At 34.2% G+C, this 18,335-nt stretch overlaps 1 protein-coding gene across 1 annotated transcript; it reads right to left on the reverse strand.

Annotated features, from left to right (window-relative positions):
- Window positions 1-12,147: 12,147 nt before the first annotated feature.
- LOC110455961 (E3 ubiquitin-protein ligase RBX1) lies at window positions 12,148-18,159 on the reverse strand. Its single transcript, XM_021506433.1, has 5 exons — window positions 18,028-18,159; window positions 14,564-14,591; window positions 13,794-13,915; window positions 13,024-13,109; window positions 12,148-12,328 (listed from the first exon to the last, which is right to left on the reverse strand). Exons 1-5 carry the CDS (start codon window positions 18,121-18,123, stop codon window positions 12,316-12,318), a joined length of 345 nt encoding a protein of 114 aa, XP_021362108.1. The 5' UTR covers window positions 18,124-18,159; the 3' UTR covers window positions 12,148-12,315.
- Between the last annotated feature and the right edge of the window lie 176 nt (window positions 18,160-18,335).

The following is an 18,335-nucleotide window of genomic DNA, read 5'->3' on the forward strand; positions in this document are numbered from 1 at the left end:
GATGTAAAATGTCATTTTACTGTTTTCTCGACTGATCTTTCTGTGCATTGGTCTATTTGTTTGTCCGAAAAAGGGTCAAATCTGCTGACACCTGGAAAATATAGAGATTATTTATTAGAACTTTGTATGTTTTTGTTAAGTTAATCTTTACAGTAACATTGTCTGTTTGATATTACTTGGAATTCTGTTGTTATACCAAGTAAGATATGTCTGTTATGTTTTGCATTACTTCAGTAACAGCAATTTAACTGAGATTGGAAATGAAGTAATATTGATTGATCATGATTTGACAGATTTTTCACACACATGTTCATATAGGGAATAACTCTAAATGATTCACATACATACATATTTGGTTTCTTTGTATGGTTACAGTCTGGAACAAGACTTTGTCCCAGGTTTGAGATTATGCTATATAATATATACGGTAAGGACATGCTCAATGACAGAAAAATGGGGAGAGGGTGTTCAAAATCTTCCATGTTTTCCATATATCTATGATGAAGAATGTTTTGAAACTAAATATCCCAAATCTAGAATGAATCGAGTACACCTGTAGATGTTTATGATGAGTGTAATAGGCTTGGATAAGTAGTTTTGAGTTTATATCCATACTTGTAGACATCTAAAAGTCCCGTATCATCATCAGGTATTGACTCTGTAATATCAGGTCATAATGTGTTACAACATTTTTGGCATCATAACCAATGAGACATATTAAAGAATATACCTTTCTGCTACATTTTTTATTAACTAGTGGTGGTACAATGTATTAATACTATAAGTTAGCATCCCGGAAACCCCATGTAATATTGCCATGTAACTGCAAACATCTCTCATGGTGGTACATTGAAATATTGAAAGCGTCCTAGTCAGAAAGGGTGATATCTGGATGGTACCGTTGCTGAATATCCAGTGAAAACATTGGCCAAATCCTTATTTTAATGTGGTCATGAGATGATATATCTTATTCCGTCTTTGCGTATTGCAGAGTTATCTTCTCTTGGGAGCAGGTATTAATTGTTACGTCACTTGTTTGTGAGAAAACGACATAATTTTCTCACACAAACCAATGACGTAACAATAAATACCTGCTCCCAAGAGAAGATAACTCTGCAATACGCAAAGACGGAATATGGTCATGAGATTCTACATCAAGTTTGACTGGACAAAATCTGGCCAGTTGATGGGTATGCATATCTTTTCAAAATTAGCATAATGTAACAGATAGATGTTGAAGTTTATAGAGTTTAACTTTTGTATTTTTTTTTATCTAGACAGTAATTGTTATATACATCGAAGCATAATGACATTCTTTTACCGAGGCAGTTATTGAAAAGAACTTTTCTATCTTTCTTTTTATCCAACAGTTATTGTTGTTTACATGGAGACAGTGGAATGACATGCATCCTCACAATGTTTTGGAACCATGACTTTAAATACAATCACTAAAATGTTAGCCTATATTGTAGTTATTTGGATCACAACTAAACCCATATGCTGTGTACAAATTATAGTTTTTCTATGTAATATATCATTGATCATATTTTATGATTTTTGAACCTGTCTGCTGGTAGGAAATAACATAGGAAATTTGATACAAAACTTAAGAACTGATGACATTTATGAATCTCATTTTCTACGTCAGAGGAATGATGTAGGCAACAGCATGTCAGGATCAGCTTCTTTATGATGCTACATTATGGAATTTTCAAAAATTACTAAAATCATTTTGATTTTCATTTTATTAATCTCATTTTATCACATTAATCACAAAACTACATAGAACCAGAAATATAACAATCTTATGTTTAGGAACAGCAAACAAATATGGCATGGTTGTATTATGAGGTATCACTGAGGTGTCTGTAACGGTGTAACAGTACAGGTTTAGTGCTTATGAAATAACTGACACAAGTTTATGTGGTTATTTCTAAGCAATAAGAAAATATTTCTGGTTCTATAATAAATTTTACAAACTGCCAGTACTAACAGTTCTTTATCATATCCAGATTGTTCTACTTTTTTTACCTTTTTGCATTATTTACATATCACCAAAGATTGTTATAGAGTTTACGTCGTATGAATTTCAGCTGATTCATCATTGAACCTATACATACCTCTCTGTATGTTTACCAGAATCAATGTTTATGTACATAGAGGATATTTAATGGACATTCACAAGAACGGCAGAATAATGGTACTTTTGCGAGTGTGTCACTGGTGGAACTATCAGTATAATCTGCCATACAAGTGAAATACATGTAGCTATCTATAAATAGCTACATATGTATATGGTATTCAACGGGAAAACCATAAAGTTTTTTTTATTACTTTGTAAAAGTACCAAGTACCAACAATAACAGAAATGTAACGATATAGAGGATATTTAATGTTTTACTTTTAAATACTACATGTATTTCATGAGTACGTCAGAATATCGATATTTACAATGCATCATTGAATAATGAATGGTCATTCAACTTCAGTTGTAACTTGTTTAAATTATGAAATGTAGAGAAGTGAATTATTTTAGGACAATTAGAATTTTTTGTTGTGCAATCAGTATTTTCACAAACAATGGTGCAATAAACATATATACTCCCTGTATATTGTGAAGTACATGTGCTAACATATATACTCCCTGTATATTGTGAAGTACATGTGATAACATATATACTCCCTGTATATTGTGAAGTACATGTGATAACATATATACTCCCTGTATATTGTGAAGTACATGTGATAACATATATACTCCCTGTATATTGTGAAGTACATGTGATAACATATATACTCCCTGTATATTGTGAAGTACATGTGATAACATATATACTCCCTGTATATTGTGAAGTACATGTGATAACATATATACTCCCTGTATATTGTGAAGTACATGTGATAACATATATACTCCCTGTATATTGTGAAGTACATGTGATAACATATATACTCCCTGTATATTGTGAAGTACATGTGATAACATATATACTCCCTGTATATTGTGAAGTACATGTGATAACATATATACTCCCTGTATATTGTGAAGTACATGTGATAACATATATACTCCCTGTATATTGTGAAGTACATGTGATAACATATATACTCCCTGTATATTGTGAAGTACATGTGATAACATATATACTCCCTGTATATTGTGAAGTACATGTGATAACATATATACTCCCTGTATATTGTGAAGTACATGTGATAACATATATACTCCCTGTATATTGTGAAGTACATGTGATAACATATATACTCCCTGTATATTGTGAAGTACATGTGATAACATATATACTCCCTGTATATTGTGAAGTACATGTGATAACATATATACTCCCTGTATATTGTGAAGTACATGTGATAACATATATACTCCCTGTATATTGTGAAGTACATGTGATAACATATATACTCCCTGTATATTGTGAAGTACATGTGATAACATATATACTCCCTGTATATTGTGAAGTACATGTGATAACATATATACTCCCTGTATATTGTGAAGTACATGTGATAACATATATACTCCCTGTATATTGTGAAGTACATGTGATAACATATATACTCCCTGTATATTGTGAAGTACATGTGATAACATATATACTCCCTGTATATTGTGAAGTACATGTGATAACATATATACTCCCTGTATATTGTGAAGTACATGTGATAACATATATACTCCCTGTATATTGTGAAGTACATGTGATAACATATATACTCCCTGTATATTGTGAAGTACATGTGATAACATATATACTCCCTGTATATTGTGAAGTACATGTGATAACATATATACTCCCTGTATATTGTGAAGTACATGTGATAACATATATACTCCCTGTATATTGTGAAGTACATGTGATAACATATATACTCCCTGTATATTGTGAAGTACATGTGATAACATATATACTCCCTGTATATTGTGAAGTACATGTGATAACATATATACTCCCTGTATATTGTGAAGTACATGTGATAACATATATACTCCCTGTATATTGTGAAGTACATGTGATAACATATATACTCCCTGTATATTGTGAAGTACATGTGATAACATATATACTCCCTGTATATTGTGAAGTACATGTGATAACATATATACTCCCTGTATATTGTGAAGTACATGTGATAACATATATACTCCCTGTATATTGTGAAGTACATGTGATAACATATATACTCCCTGTATATTTTGAAGTACATGCAATAACATATATACTCCCTGTTTATTTTGAAGTACATATGATAACATATATACTCCCTGTATATTGTGAAGTACATATGATAACATATATACTCCCTGTATATTGTGATACCTGTATATTGTGATACCTGTATATTGTGATACCTGTATATTGTGAAGTACATATGATAATAGGATTGTTGCTCATATTTGCAAGTTGTGAGCAGATTTCTCAGTATATCTTAACAACTAATTTAAACATTTTTTTTAGATTAAGATGTTGATCAATATAATTCTGTATTTGAAAATTTACATATTTTTTTTATGATATCTGATAAACATTTGATTCCCAAATGTAACTGTAGAAACGAAATTTGATACAGATATTATGCAATGAACATATTTTATTCAAAATTTTATTGAAATTTATCTTACTTCTTTGTAGCTGAGCAAATCTTGTTATGATGAAATGGTTTGGTAGGAGGTCTGTCAAAACAGGAACACGTCACCACCCTGACCCGACACTTACTAATGTGCTTCCTTTGATAGATCTCCATGTTTGATGATAATGTATTCTGTCCTGTAAACATACAGAAGGTTATTTTATCGACAAAAGTATACATTTATAAAAATGTCAAACTTGACAAAATGCATGTTAATTATATCTAAAAGAAAGTTAATAGACAAAAGAAGACGTACATTTTGCACTTTGATGTGTAAAATGTAAAATCTTCTTTTGTCGTTTAACTTAATTTATATATATATACCCAAATATAGAGTACCTATGAAATCAAATATTGTTATTTTTAATACAAATGATCTTGGCTTAAAGAGTCCCCCCCCCGAAGAAGCCAAATTAAGAAGGCAGAAAGGCCTAGTGGTCAATCCTGGATCCGTTTTATTTTATTCTATATTTTCCTTCCCAGAAATTTGTTTATATATTAAATAAAATAATAAATATGTAAGAACTAGTGCTAGGTCTATATATATTTATTTTTGCTATAGTATAATTTTTAGGCCGTTATAATCTGGTGTAAGATTTCTATTTTACCATTTAGAAATATTGTGATTTTTAGTACAAATGATCTTGGGTTAAGGAAGATGTGTATGTGTATTACACCGATGGAGAAGGTAGTACAGTATGGAGAAGGAACCTGTAATACTGTGAAATCATTCATTTTTGCAGGGATTTTTAATTTTGTTGATTTTGTGGGTACTTTTCGTCCACGAATTCATACATTTTTGTAGGTCCTCAAAGTAATTATGGATTTGACATAAAGCTATCCCTCGTATGAATGGGTACTTGAAATCTACAAATTCATGTACCCACAAAATTGTATTATTTTGGTGAAACCACAAAATTTAGACCCCACGAAAATATCTGATTTCACAGTAGTAAAGGAAGATAAATGGAAGAATTCAGTGATACATTTTAGGTATGGCCTTATAGTGGTATTAACATTTCTTGCCCCTTTATCTAGACAGTGTTTTGCCCATTACCTAAATGTATTATATCTACATTTATACATTAATACAGCTTCATGGTCAATAACTTGAATATATAATACAACCGTATTTTAGCTTGCAATGGGCCAATTCATAATCTTAAACTTTTAAGTAGGATGGAGGGGCTTGTTACAGAACTATTAATAGTATTTGTTAGCCTTTTATTGAACTGATATATGGATCAGCTTATTATATAAAAACTGAAATCATTAAATCATAGATGATGGGGGTCAAATCATTCATTATGAAATACTAAACAGATTGAAGAAAATAGTGATGCTGACCTTTTCAAATTAAAATTTTCATTGTGATTAAGAATTTGCCTACCTGTATGGCAGGGGTATGTCACATGCTTTATAAGAGAGGAAAATTATAAATGGGTGTCGCAGTATGTATTAAGTAAGTACTGCTTTATATCATGTCATCTTATATATATATATATCTGGTTATATAACAAATACTTTTGTCTTTCTTTGTAGTAAGGGTTGTAGGCCTGCTGCATGTATGTTGCAAATATATATATACATGATTTAAATGTTCTGTTCATGTCTTTTTATGCTTCTTTTTAAACTATTTCACAGAAATAAATAAATATAATCAATGTTGATCTTTGTTGGTTTTATTAAGCTCATCCAGCCCTAAGGGCTATATAAGTTAAGTCACTATCCACTGCCCCACTCAGCCATCTAAATTGACATGCATTTAACAGAGTTTCCACATCCATCAGCCATTGTAATATACATGTACCTATCACTTCTGCTTAGTATCATATGCAGTTTTTCAGTGAGACCAAAATTTTTAAATGACGTTTAAAATCAGGATAAACATGCATCCATCAGTAAAACTGCTGGAAGGTTGTTCACATTGACCACAAAACTAGGATGACACTAAATTCAACAGCTGCCAACAAGCTTTCTAATTACCGATGGCGGTGCCCTTTAGTAATCAGGTTGTCCGTCCGTTTTTTGGCTTGTGTACAATGTTGATGGAAGTAATTGGGTTACCTTTTTATACGACCGTCGAAATTTGACGGGGGTATTATGGTATAGCGTCCGTCTGTCCTTACAGTAAAAGTTTTGGTCCAAGTTTCTTCAGTGGTCTACAGTTCAGTCAGATCATGTGTTATTGTCCTCATTTTTAGCTCACCTGCCCGAAGGGCAAGTGAGCTTATGTCGTGGTGCGGCGTCCGTCGTCCGTCCGTCGTCCGTCCTCGTCCGTCAACTTTTCCTTTAAACAACTTCTTCTGAAGAACGGATAGGCCTAGAGTCATGATATTTGGCTGGAAGCTTTGTTGGTAGGAGCCCTACAAAGTTTGAGAACGAAAATGACCTTGACCTATTTTAAAGGTCACAGGGGTCAAATATGTCAAAAACTTCAAACGACTTCTTCTGAAGAACTAAAAGGTATAGAATCTTCATATTTGGCTGATGGCTTCCTGGGATGGAGCTTAACAAAGTTTGAGAATGAAAATTACCTTGATCTACTTTCAAAGTCACAGGGGTCAAATGTGTCAAAAGCTTCAAATTAATTCTTCTGAAGAACTGAGAGGTATAGAATCTTTATATTTGATTGATGGCTTCCTAGGATAGAGCCCGACAAAGTTTGAGGAAGGAAATGACCTTGACCTTCTTTCAAGGTCACAGGGGTCAAATGTGTCAGACACTTCAAACGACTTCTTCTGAACAACTGAAAGGTATAGAATCTTTATATTTGGCTTGTAGCTTCCTAGGAAAGCCCAACAAAGTTTGAGAATGTAAATGACCTTTACCTACTTTTAAGGTCACATGAGGCAGATATGTCAACCACTTCAAATGACTTCTTCTGAAGAACTGGAAGTTATAGAACCTTAATATTCGACTGGTTATTTCCTGGGAAAGAGCCCAACAAAGTTTGAGAATGTACATGACCTTTACCTACTTTTAAGGTCACATCAGGCAGATATGTCAAACACTTCAATTGACTTCTTCTGAAGAACTGGAAGTTATAGAACCTTAATATTCGACTGGTTATTTCCTGGGAAAGAGCCCTACAAAGTTTGAGAACGAAAATGACCTTGACCTTCTTTCAAGGGCACAGGGGTCAAATGTGTCAGACACCTCAAACGACTTCTTCTGAAGAACTGGAAGTTATAGAACCTTAATATTCGTCTGGTTATTTCCTGGGAAAGAGCCCTACAAAGTTTGAGAACGAAAATGACTTTGACCTATTTTAAATGTCACAGGGGTCAAATATGTTAAAATCTTCAAACAGCTTCTTCTCAATAACCAAATGGCCAAGGGTACGGATATTGGGCCTGTAGCATGCTGGGATGAAGTGCTACCAAGTTTGTTCTTCTATATGTCCTTGACCCACTTTCAAGGTCACAGGGGTTGAAATATGTTAAAATCTTCAAACAGCTTCTTCTCAATAACCAAAAGTCCCAGTGTAATGATATTGGGCCTGTAGCAACCCGGGATAAAGGGCTACCAAGATTGTTCAAATGAATGACCTGACCAACTTTCAAGGGCATTGGGGTCAGATGTCTTAAATCTTCAAACAGCTTCTTCTCAATAACCAAAAGTCCCAGTGTACTGATATTGGGCCTGTAGCAACCCGGGATAAAGGGCTACCAAGTTTGTTCAAATGAATGACCTTGACCAACTTTCAAGGACACAGGGGTCTAATGTCGTGAAATCTTCAAACAACTTCTTCTCAATAACCAAAAGGCCCAGGGTACTGATATTTGCCCTGTAGCATGCTGGGATAAAGGTCTATCAAGTTTATTCAAATGAATGACATTGACCAACTTTCGAGGTCACAGGGGTCAAATATTGTAAAATCTTCAAGAGACTTCTTCTCAATAACCAAAAGGCCCTGGGTACTGATATTGGGCCTGTAGCATGCTTGGATGAAGGACTATCAAGTTTGTTCAACTGAATGACCTTGACCAACTTTCAAGGTCACAGGGTCAAATGTCGTAAAAGCAAAAGGGCCAGGGTATTGAAATTGGGCCTGTAGCATGCTGGGATGAAGGACTACCATGTTAGTTCAAATGAATGACCTTGATCCACTTTCAACCTAATGTCCTTGTTCAACAATCAAGGTCAGAGGCGTCATATGTTTAAATCTTTTAATAGGTTCTTATGAAATCTTAAGATTACAAGTGTTAGATTAATAACAGGTGAGCGATGCAGTCCCATTGGGCCTCTTGTTGTATATTTTTGACGTGTTTGGGACTGAACTTTTCTCACACAATTTCTTGGTTAAAGTTTTGGTGCAAGTTTCTTCAGTGTATACAGTTTAGTCAGATCATTTGTTATTGTCCTCATTTTTGGCATGGATGTTCATGTGGGGTCTAACAAGGACAATATGGATTTAATTTTGGAAAATCATTACCAAGTCCAAGAATATTTTGGCCAAGTCTTTCCAATGGTCTGATAATCAAGATGGCAGATACTGAATTTGTCCTACATTTCCCATTCATCTTTGGATCCAGTGAAGAAGAATTGCCGATAGTTCATCATTGCCATAACATTAACAATACTGTGTATGAATATTATGCATTATTCAAAGAAACAGGAATCATGGTATATTCTGAAAGTATTTCTGGTTCAGTACATTTATATTAACTGTTGTGTCACCTTGGAGACAACCACTGTTTTGGGCTACATTCCACTAACAACCATCATCATAATACAGTCAATTCCTACTGCAGGTAACTATGAAGGTGTAAGCATCCACATACAAAGTCAGAATACAACTCCTATTCATGTCATTATCATTTTTCTACTATTGTGAGAATTTGTGGTTTAATTGCCAGTTTCTACCTGCTGGACTGTTTTACCTCCATCAATAAAACTGGCATGTCTATGAAACTAATATATAATTTGTTTGTTTCCTGTTTGCCTACCATCCCCAATTCAAAGATATTGAAAAAGGGTTAAATACTGAACAATAAAAATACGTACATTACACATTGCCAGAATCAACCCAACATGCAACTTTTTTAAAAATTCTGAATTAAGACAATCGCTCTTTTCACGAAGATAATTTTAAGCACAAATTTAGAATCTACTCCGATTAAATATGTATATATGTAGCCAATTATGGTAGACATGTCCCTATAAACCCACACGTCAAATCAAATTAAGGGGAGTCAAAAACATACTCTCAAGGGTCTACTGCATGCCCTGATTAAGAGGCAGTAGGCAGTACATTAGCAAAGAACCAATTACATAAATGTGAACATTACAGTGATGACAATCACACATGGTAACAAAAGCATCAGTGCGAGCATTTTTATCACATAGACATGACACTGGCTACCAGGTACTTTAAGTATCAAACAAACAAAAATTCATTGGATAGGGCCAGATGGGTGTATTATGCATCCGTTTGTGGTGCTCTTGTTAAACTTTACATGATGATTTCCCTTGGGGCCCTTGTTCTCATTCCCCAATTTTCAAAATGGCCGCTAATCAGCCATCATTAATTACAGCTTAATTATCATTAGCAAATTTTACATCTCTCAGCCGTTTTGTTATGACATAACGAAACAAAGCTGCTCAGATTCAAATAAGAGGTCAATTAACCAAACATTAAGGTCAAAGGTCAATGTCAAATTTTACGTCTTTACCTCACGGTCAACCTCAAATTTTACATCTCTTCACTGTTAAACATTTTATGACATTATGAAACAAAGTTGGTCAGAATCAAACAAGGTATTAATTGACTAAACATCAAGGTCATCGGATAAAAGGTCAAGGTCAAATTTTACATCTCTTAACTACTAAACATTTTCTTATGACATTATTAAGCAAAGTTGTAACTGACCAAATCTCAAGGTCTTTAGATCAAATGTCGAGGGCAAATTTTCCATCTCCTAACTGTTAAACTATAGGGTTCAGATACGTTATAGGCGGGGGCCCTTCCCCAAAATGTCATTGTTCTTGTTTCCATAAAGCTCTGCTGTGAATAAATACAGCCCAAGAACACTGCCAACTGCTTCTCCAAAGTAATAAATCCTCCTTAGTTCCCAACACTGAATTTTTTTTTGGTGTTATGCAGTGTCCATCATCCATCCATCAGTCCATCAGTTGCTTTAAAATGCTGCTACTGAAGAACGAGTGAGTGGGTTTTAACTGAATTTAGTCAAGAGCCTTGTTGGACTCAAAGTGGCCTCTGGATCCAACCAGAGAAATTTTATCTATAGTCAGAATTTCCACACTTTAATCATATACACTTAAATTGCTAGATGAAAACGCTCATACTACCAGGATTGGTCACTGGCTCACCCACATCCCTGTTGCCTTGGTCGTTGAGGCGTAACATAATTGGTTAAGATTCTCATCCTATGATTGATTCAATTGATGAGCAAGTTATTCTCAAGGATAACTTCCGTGCTATTTCAGTTAATTACCATTCACCAAACTTGTTACGAGTCTATGGAAGGTGGAATTTTGTAGTCACTGAAATTAGGTCTTGATTCCCCGATTGAATGTCAAAAGGTATGGGGTTACCTGCCCGACTACAAGTGTTTTCTCTGGGAACTCTGTTAGTACCCATGGGTGATATAATCCCGACCAACAAGAGTGTGATTATATATTTATATAAGCTGATATAACTTCTTTCTGTAATGGTTGTAAAATAAATAAACTTCACATAAATCCTAGCTTTGCAATGAGTTTTAATGGGTTGGTATGTGATGAACATCTGTTGTCTCTTCTCCATGGTCCTCTTGACTGTTTTCTGATGTGGGGGTTTACATGTCTAATGGTGTCCCATTGCTCTTGGTTGCTCATTCAGCACAATTAAATATTTATATGCAGATTACACATCATACAAAATTGTAGTCGTTTTTTTAATGCTGACCAAATGAATATATTTTATTGATGATTGTTCTTTGTCGTGTATATTTTTATGTAATTGTTGAATGTTGCCTCGAAGAAAAGGTCCATATGGTCAACATTTTTGCTTATGTATGCTTATTTATCAATTTCAAACTTTGTTTTATATAAATAGGAGTAATGTCAATCCAACAACCATTGTATTGTATAGGACCGTGTCTGGATTGTATCATACTACATACCAAGCCTAGGAATTAAGCTAGTAGAAACTTTCCATTTTTCAATAATCTGTGATTTGAATCATAACCTACAACATTTAGGGAAAGCATAATGACTGATTTGTCTGTTGTCAGTGTAATGTGACCAGGTGAAATACTGTGCTGGGTTCTTTAAATCAGCTTGATATTTCATACTCTTAAGCAGACATCAGATCCCTGCTATTGCCAGGAAGAAATACACTACCATACAATATACTGCCTCAAGCACAATGATTACAAGCATGCAGGCACATGATAATAGAACTTAAGCCCAACATGCCTTTAAATAACAAAATACAAAACAACAGACAATGTTCCATTGTCATTGTAATAACAAAATATAAAAAGACTGGACTGACATTGTCACATTTATTGAGTACTTTTTCATCAAGTTTAACTGACAAGTTGGATGTGGTGAAATACATGAACAATAGCGAAATTCAGCAACACAATACAATAATTTGTTTTGGAATAACTACAAACAATAGAGAAATTGGCTTCTGATCCATTCTTCCTTGTTCGATCAATGTCCATACCTATAAAGAAACAAGAAAATTGAGACATATTTTCAATATAACTTACTTTTTAAGGATCCCTGTACATGTATCACTACTAGAAACTGTAACTATGCATAGGAAACCATTAAATCTAGAGGAAACCATACCCTGTGGAACTTTAATGAGAAATTTTATAAAGATCCAATGAAGAAAAATAACAAACTAATGTGTTGTGAAGGTAAAGATGCAATGGGACCAGTCCAGGATTCAAACCTTGGGAATCCATGCGCTCGAGGGCTTGAATCTGGTTCAGATGTACAGGGTTATCCAAAATGAAATTAAGGGGAGATTACTGTATGCACAAAAACTGCAGTGGAATTCTCTAATATTTTGCTTGCAGTTCATTTTATTAGCATTGTTCGGCAAGTTTCAAAAGCAACCACTAGATATTATATATAAGTATATATAACTTCTAGTTTATGTTGCTTTATCTTCACAAAACGTTTACATAGCATGCATTTTAGATTAGATTATCACATGATAGAAGATTCCTTGTCAGTAACTAATAATCTGTTAAGTCGAGGTGTGGAATGAGACTACCATGGGTTACCAAAGTGCAGAGCTACCACACAATATTTCTTATTTTTTTATATCGAGCCTCATGTAATTTCAGACAAAATTGTATTTACATGGTACATATATCAGAACATTCTATCACTACAGGTAAAACTTACTTCTGAAATTCCCATTCCCTATTGTCCAGTGGACACACCTGTCTGGTTTTTAGCCATCGAGAAATGCAGTGGAAATGAAATGCATGCTGAAAGAAAAGGAAGACAACTCAGACAAATGCCATAAACAGGGATAAGGTTTGCTTGATATTGTGGTCACATGCTCATGAAATGTGGTAAATCACACAAATGACTTATACTGAAATTTCGCTTTTTGTTATACATGTACCAATGATAGCAGTGATATACCCTCATTTCAAATTATGAGTATCTTGACACATTTATGCTAAACAATTGCATGTGCATTACAAATGATATTTAGCTTGGCCCTCTGCTAACTCCCAGACAACACAGCGCTGCTGATGGTACTCACATTACAGATATCACATACCACTGGGTTATTTAATAATATATTACGATAGTCATGTTGACATTTACCAGGTTACAAGCCATTTCCAAGGCAACACTGTCACAGCACTGTGATTGTCACATCCCCAAACGCAATACATTAATTTGTCACTCAAACTCCTAACTACAGGAACTGCAGCACTATGATACTCATAATCACATCCCTATTACGCTGGCAACAGAGCACAGTTATACCCAGATCCCCAAGGCAACACAGCACTGTGATTGTCACATCCCCAGAGGCAATACATTACTATTATACTAACATCCCTGATCCCAGGCACTGCAGCACTATGCTACTCATATTCTGAAGCACTCTGACACTCACAACCCTATTCCGCTGGCAACAGATCACGTATACTTACATTACAGACCCCCCAGGCTACAGTGCACTCCTCACTAGTGGCAGAGGCCTGGTTGGCCTGACATTCTATACACAGGTCCATGATGTGATTTCGGCAAATAGCACAGTTATCCACAACAATATCTGGAGATAAAAATTACAAATTGTGCAAGCTTTCTTTAAATTACATTTATATAACATTGTATATTGTGTTCCTAAACAAGAATAACTTTTTGAACTAAGATTATTTTTAGTTCTAGTCAAAAATAGGTCCATTTCCCTGTGAGGATCATCTGTTTGTACTTAGCTTGGTAAGTTATTTGAATACTGGTGATACCTTGGTGATATCTTGTCCCACCACAAGGACGTTGTCCAAGAGTCAGAACGTTTCTTAACAAAAATTTCTAAAAAACATTTTTGTCTGTTTAAGGTTAAAATGTACTTAATAACAAACACACCTGTACAAAGTGTGTCATAAGTTAGGATCTTATCAAGAGCAATGGGACACCATTAGACATGTAAACCCCACACCAGAAAACAGTCAAGAGGACCATGGAGATGAGACAACAGATATTCATCACATACCAAAATTTCCTCATCAGTGCTGATTCATTATGATGTGTAAGTAAATGTAATAACAAATCATGTAATCATGTTAAAAAAAATATAAAAAAATATTTCATTATCCCTCTAAACAAAAGACAAATATATCATTAACATTACAAATGTGTATATCATACTCCAAAGTTAATTGGTGTATAGGATTTATAGTTATCAGCTCAAAACACTCACCCCATGCCCACAATGCTACAGCACTCCACTGGAAAAAGAGAGAGAATATAATAGTTACAATACTTTTCAGATTTATCTAAAACACAACATCATGTTTAACAATGGTCAGCAGTAAGGCTTCACAAATTCTGTATAAATTACATGTATTGCATGCTATAGAACAGACTTTGAGTAACAGTGGTATACATGTATATACATGTAAAATAAGAACTTTTGTACACATATACAGAATAACTCAGATAATTATATTTTGCCATTACTGACTCACAAGCTTAAGTATTTGATCAGTTTTCATGTTAAAATGTACATATATACCTGGTATGTTTATTCATTGATTAGGAAGGATATAAATGTATGTAAGATATTTATAGCAGTAAATCAAAATGGCCAATCAGAATTTTGCAATTTTAGAAAAAAGTCTATGCCATGAACAATGTTAATTTTACAAAAAATACCCTGACACTCCCACTAACACTGTTTATCACTGAATACGTAAAAGGAACAAAGGGGAATACAAATACCAAGAAATACTAAGTCTTGAGTAATGATCCTAATCAACAAAACTATACATGTAGATACAGGTTTAAAGACATGTAATTATAATAATATACATGTAGTAACATAAATTGTTTTCTCATTTGCAATAGAGAATCATTGTCTGGACAAAACACTGTCCCTCTAACATTGAACCAACTTTGCTAAAGCCTTCGATTGTGTAATAGGATGAGGAATAGTGATCAAGATAGTGCCGTCGCTGGGACTCGAACCCGCGACCCTTGGCTCTCCAGCCCGATGCTCTTCCGCTTAGCTAAAGGGAAATTCCCTACAGCCGACGCTTGTAAGGCAACCTAATTAATCCACATCGTTTACACTATTCTCATCAATATCTCAACAGCAATGTGGAGGTTCTCAAGTCATTCTTACCAGACGAGACTATAGTACTATATCCATCATCCAGCTGCTGAAATATTAGTGTTGGGAATCGGTTGAGATTTCAACATTGATGATCGGATATAATCGGTTAGTGTTTTTTTTTAACAATGATATGGCTTTTCCTTTTGTTAATTATAATATATATTACTAATGAAATTTCAACTTTTCCGCTTAGTTTTGTATCTTTATTTTTTATCAAACCATTTCAACGTAACAATCTTTATTGATGAACAGTTATCATTTATAATTTTACAATTAATTATATTTAAATAGCATGATTGGTAAGAAGTTATAGTTAAGAGTAAAATGACATAGAACTCCCATTCTCAGTGAAAATGAAAGTAGAACTCGCACTTCCGGTTTTGGAAACAATCATCGATGTTGACATCTCATAATCGATTGTCGGGAATCGGTTGCTTTTCCGATTAGATATCGATTATAATCGATCATCGTGACATCACTATGAAATATTTTGTCAAATTCACAAATAATTAGATGTGGGATTTTAAATTTGCATGAGGGGAAATTCCGTCTTTCAGAGTTATTATCAAGCAATTAAGCGACTAGAAGGTTCACCACTGTGAATAATCCATCTAAGACAATATGAAGAATTGGTAACCAGTCTGTTATACTGCATAATTGAATTGATGCCAGGTGAAAGTGAAAGAATAACAGACAGGCTGTTGATCGATATAACAACAAGGTGTTATTTTGAGATAATATAGGAATGGTGGTGTTGTTGAAAGTACATATTATTGCAAACTTTAGACAAGTGAAAAAGCATGGATTATTTGCATCATTAGAGATAATTGAAGGTACTGAAACCTAGGAGCTTTCATTGGCTAGTGGATACATATAAATACAAGTCACCAACTGACCTTATCATGATGGCTGTCCAACTCAGGAGGATAGTTACAGTAAGTTAATTTGCATGTCAGATACATCATACTTTTAAGTAGAACTTGTGGAAAAAAAGGAGACCTGAGAGATTAGACTATAACAATAGACTTTGGGACTGAAGCAAAGATAATTAGAAGAGAGAAGGTCCGTTGGAAATAGAGGGCTGTGTTTGAAACGTACATGGAAGAAGATGTAGATATATCAATATATCTGTGTCAGAAACAAAGAAGTAGATATTGATGAATTATTACACTGAATTTGATTTGAGCCATTCATTATTCTCGAAACTACAATGTATAAAGTATGTAAAACAAGCCATTCAAATTGATATCTCTAGCCTGTTTTCTCTTTGACCATCAATGCACATGTCAAGTTTGGTTGGTGTAGCACTTATAGTTTCAGAGATAATAATTTAAACGCAAAAACTTAATGTTGAATGATCATTGATGGAGATGCTGACAAAGACAATGGTCCATGAAAGGTAGGCTGCATCCATCATTTGATGCAGGGGTTGAGATGTACTACTTAAGATACATCTATGGTCCAAGTCTGGTTGCTGTAGCACTCATAGTTTCAGAGAGACTTAAAGCAAAAAATTAATGTTGACACCACCACCATCACCGAAAAAGTTAGTCCCCCTTTCCGCAACTTTGTGGTGGCGGAACAAAAATAGTGGGCATATTTCCCTCCTGCAAAAGAGCTTGTCCTCAAGTTTTCTAACACCCTATGGCCCTTATAATTATATATACTTAACTTAAGTCACATTTTCCCGAAGTGCCTCCACTAGGGGTTGAAACTTGGACTATAAAGTGCAAAGCTCTACCAAGTCAGCTAATTATATAAAGGTGAATTCCCTAGATCTAGCACAGGTACTAGCCTTGTCTGTCAATACACGTAAACCTATAATTTATCCTTGATTATATTATCGGTGTATTCTAATTGACAGACAAGGCTAGTACCTGTGGATCTAGCAGTCAGTTAGTTCGCCTTTTGACAATTGCATTATATGATATAGTTATTATATTAGAAATTTATAAAATTTCATCTTATTCTGTATATTCCGGACTGTCAGTAAAGCTGGACTTTTCTTTCTCTGTAAACAAGGATATTCCCTCAAATGAAGGACAGTACCTCATATGAGGAATATTCCCCATCCTGTGTGGAAAAAATAGTAATAACGAATCCCTACTAATCATATAATTAAGTACACATCAGGATAAAGGTAATGTGCGTACTGTATGTCTGTTATTATCTATCAATGTATCAACTCTTATATTGGGCCAGATGCAACTTGGGCTACCTATGAGCACAGGAGCCTGAAATTCTGTCAATAATGAATAATAATAGTTAACCTATAATATGCTTAAAAAATAGACAGGAGTGCATATTATTGGTATTTTTTGTATTACTATTATTATTCATTTTTGACAGACCTTCAGGCTCCTGTGCTATGAGCATGAGTCGTAAGACTATTTTTAGGTTTCTATTTATAACACAAAGCTACATACATGTGAAAATAGCAAAATATAATGGACAATAATTGTTACTGTGAAGATATGCCGAACAAACATGTATCTAAATTATGTTTAGTTTAGAAATTCAATGTTAAGTTGACATTACATCTTCGTTACCTTTTTTACTTCGAAGCGTTTCTTTCCTGACTTATCGACGCCATTTCCTGATCCTTCCCCCAGTTCTGAATCGTCAACGTCCATAGCCGCTGCCATTTTCTTGAATGAAATATTACAAGTTCCTGTTGACACTGATCAATGCTTGAAGCAATGTAAAATCCTTACAGGATATGACTTCCGAAAATCAAGGGGATGGACTCGGTAATTCTAAAAACATTCCGAATAAGACAAAAAAACAAAATAAAAATACAATCGGAACAAAATAAGTGTATATATTTATATTTCAATTAAAAACTGATAAAGTGATA

The sequence above is a fragment of the Mizuhopecten yessoensis genome, unplaced genomic scaffold (genome assembly GCF_002113885.1).
Source record: "Mizuhopecten yessoensis strain PY_sf001 unplaced genomic scaffold, ASM211388v2 scaffold8447, whole genome shotgun sequence".
NCBI classification, from domain to species: Eukaryota; Metazoa; Mollusca; class Bivalvia; order Pectinida; family Pectinidae; genus Mizuhopecten; species Mizuhopecten yessoensis.